The sequence below is a fragment of the Setaria viridis genome, chromosome 5 (assembly GCF_005286985.2).
Source record: "Setaria viridis chromosome 5, Setaria_viridis_v4.0, whole genome shotgun sequence".
NCBI classification, from domain to species: domain Eukaryota; kingdom Viridiplantae; phylum Streptophyta; class Magnoliopsida; order Poales; family Poaceae; genus Setaria; species Setaria viridis.
The window spans coordinates 2,491,254-2,494,548 of NC_048267.2; the positions used below are offsets into that span (position 1 = coordinate 2,491,254).

At 50.3% G+C, this 3,295-nt stretch overlaps 1 protein-coding gene across 1 annotated transcript; it reads left to right on the forward strand.

Annotated features, from left to right (window-relative positions):
- Positions 1 to 1,121: 1,121 nt before the first annotated feature.
- LOC117858641 (germin-like protein 1-1) lies at positions 1,122 to 2,429 on the forward strand. The gene is made up of 2 exons (XM_034741751.2): positions 1,122 to 1,642; positions 1,738 to 2,429. The coding sequence occupies exons 1-2, from the start codon at positions 1,522 to 1,524 to the stop codon at positions 2,271 to 2,273; spliced, it is 657 nt and encodes a 218-aa protein (XP_034597642.1). The 5' UTR covers positions 1,122 to 1,521; the 3' UTR covers positions 2,274 to 2,429.
- The last annotated feature ends 866 nt before the right edge of the window (positions 2,430 to 3,295 follow it).

Sequence of the window (3,295 nt, forward strand, 5' to 3'; positions counted from 1 at the left end):
CTTCTACAGACACAAGGCCGTGGTTTGGGAGATCGACGACTGTGTGTGTGACCTGAGGATGATGGAGGCATGGTGGAGGAGTCGTGGTAGCTACACGGCTTGCAGCGGACTGCGGCGACCAGTCCTGCGTGGTAGCGGTTGGTTCGACTTGGGACATCGTCGGGGATGATGACACTGGCGATGAGAGCTACTTGTTGGATTTTTTTCCCAGGTTGTGGTGGTGCGGTGTGGTGGTCGGTACTCAAGCGTTAGCATTGTACGGCTTGTGTCGAAGTTTCAATCTGACTGGCCACGGAGTTTGTTTTATTTTGAGTTGAGTTGAGTTCCGCTATCCGTTGGGAGTTACCTTTGTGGCTTTGTTGTTACTCCGTTGTTGTACTAGTCTAGGCTTATTCTTAATTAATCGGCAGCTCTCTTTGTTTCAAAATTCTTATGTCAAAGAAAACTACCGCATTTGAATGTTACTACCTTTAGCATGATAACAACATTTTATTATCGCCACCTCGCCGGTCACTGGTCAGCTTCATAAGAAGACCGGCGGCTGTTCCCCTGAGCCCCTGACCGGTGCACCACTGCACCGCCAGTTTACTTTTGATTGCAGCATCAGCAAGATCGGAGTCCTCCGGATCAGCCTGGAACCGAGGGGAAAGAACCATATTCTTCTCCCTACTTGGGTGACAGTAGCAAAGGAATGAAAAGATAGACCTCGAGCGGTCATTGACCGGCCGCTGCCGCTTCATTGCCGTCGCTATTGATCTCATCTTTGCTGCAAAAAATATTGAAATACTAATGGATCGGGACTTGAGAGTAGACAGCCAGCTTCTGGGACATAGCTTTAGACTCCTGGACCGCCGCAAAATCTTCACTTGAAAGCAGCATTCTTTAACTCATGCAGAAGACATGGCTTACCGCTTGCAAAGTTGGAACATTAGATTATTAACTCATGTACACGTGCGCTCATCAATATATATCCAATAAATAAGTGATAAAAAACAATAGATGATGTATGAATTGGTGCCCTGGCCTCCTATTTATGCGTGATGCACAGATGTCCTGATGGCCTGATCCCTGATGCCGCTGGGCGCTGGGTGCTGGCCGCTGGGCGATGGCGTGATGCCGCTTTGCCGCATCCGCCAACGCCGTCAGGACTTCGAGACGCGAGAACCAGGAGTGCGTCACGGCCATATGCTCGTGCGATCCAGGCGTCGAACATGATCATCTATGTCATAACTTGTAGTGACGGATCGATCGATTGGGACACAGACGGTGGACGCTTGGACTCATGTGCCGATTCATGTTACCAGCTTGGCCATAGTTATATCCCATCTCGGACGCCGCCCTTGGGGTTTCGACGTGGCCCGGTGCAAAGCGCCTGTCTTAGCGACCGATTAGGCTCGCTAATCTCCCGTCCTACTATAAGTACGGACCCCTCCTCTCTGCTCAATTCCATCACTCATCGCCACCTGCTGATAGCAATCTGCTGGTAGCATCGTCCAGCTCCTGAGCTCCGGCCGGCCGATCATGGCAAGGATCCACCTCTACGTTGCCGCGGCCTGCGCCGTCGTGCTGGTGCTCGCCGCCCCGACCATCGCCGGCGACCCTGACCATCTCCAGGACGTCTGTGTCGCTGACCGCGCCTCCCGTGAGTCATCTATTCATCTCTGTCAAGCTTCCTGGCCCTTGCTGCGCTCTTCTTGCCGCAGGAAGAACTAACTAGCTGCTGATCTGTGCGTGCAGCGATCAAGATCAATGGGTTCACGTGCAAGGCGAACGTGACGGCGGACGACTTCTTCTTCCCGGGTCTGAGGTACCCCGGCAACACCAACAACCCTGCGGGATCGATGGTGACGGCAGCCAACGTGGAGACCTTCCCGGGCGTGAACACGCTGGGCGTCTCCCTGGCGCGCATCGACTTCGCCCCCGGCGGCCAGAACCCGCCGCACACTCACCCGCGCGCCACCGAGATCATCTTCGTCCTCGAGGGCACGCTCGAGGTCGGCTTCATCACCACCGCCAACAAGCTCTTCACCAAGACCGTCAACAAGGGGGACGTCTTCGTCTTCCCCAGGGGGCTCGTGCACTTCCAGCAGAACAGGGGGAACTGCGCCGCCGCGGTCGTCTCCGCCTTCAACAGCCAGCTCCAGGGGACTCAGGCCATCGCCATGACGCTCTTCGGCGCCACGCCACCCGTGTCCACCGACGTCCTGGCCAAGGCCTTCAGGATCGGCAACGGGAAGGTGGCCGCCATCAAGGGCAGGTTTGGGCCCAAGTAGACTGCCTTCGGCCGTCTGCCTTAGTGGATTTCTAAATAAATCGTCCAGACTGCAGGATATGTATCATGACTCATGAGCGCTAGCGATCTCATTACGAGGTTTCAGTGTTTTACAGAAAATCTATTATCTACTCCCTCCATTCCAAATTATAAGTCATTCCAAGAATCTTGGAGAGTCAAAACATCTCAAGTTTGACTAAAATTATAGAGAAAATTATAAAAATTTATGACATCAAATAGGTATACTATGAAAATATAATTGATGAAGAATCTAATGATACTTAGTTGACATCATAAATGTTATTATATTATCATATAAATTTGATCAAACTTGATATACTTTGACTCCAAAATTCTTGAAATGACTTATAATTTGGGATGAAAGGAGTATATCAGTGGCGGGGCCAGCTGAAAATTTTAGCTGGGGCGGAGAACAAAACGGCATACACTACTGCATTATTGACTTTAGCTACACATTTGAGGTTGAGCACCAACAAATATTGTTGACTTTGGCTACACCTTAAAGAAATATAGTAAAATGAGCAGATCAATAAGCATCGAAGGGAATTGAGCTACACTGATATAGAGAGCAATCACGCAAGAAGTAATGAAGGGAATTTAAGAAAAGAGGAGCGTGAGCCTCAGATGGAACCATATGGAAGGGGCTCCACCACGACAAGTTCATGACGCCAAAGAATGGGGGATCGATCTCTATGGCGGTGCGGTTTGCTTGTGCATCTTTGGGCGAGAGCGAGAGTTGGTCTCGATCTGTAGAGCTGCGGTACTGGGTAGTGGCAAAGCTAGAACGAATTGGAGGGCTACGCTTGCCTTGTAGTGCATATAATCAAGTTTCGGAGGGTATATGGTGAAAATTTGAACCTAATCACTAATTTTTCATTTTTATACCTTCACCCCTGGTACTGGGTCATTCTTCACATGATTTAGTTTGGCCCACCAAGTCTACCTCTTTGCCTCTTTTTATTCACAATCTTCCAGAAGCAACAGACTTCTTCTTCACCTCCG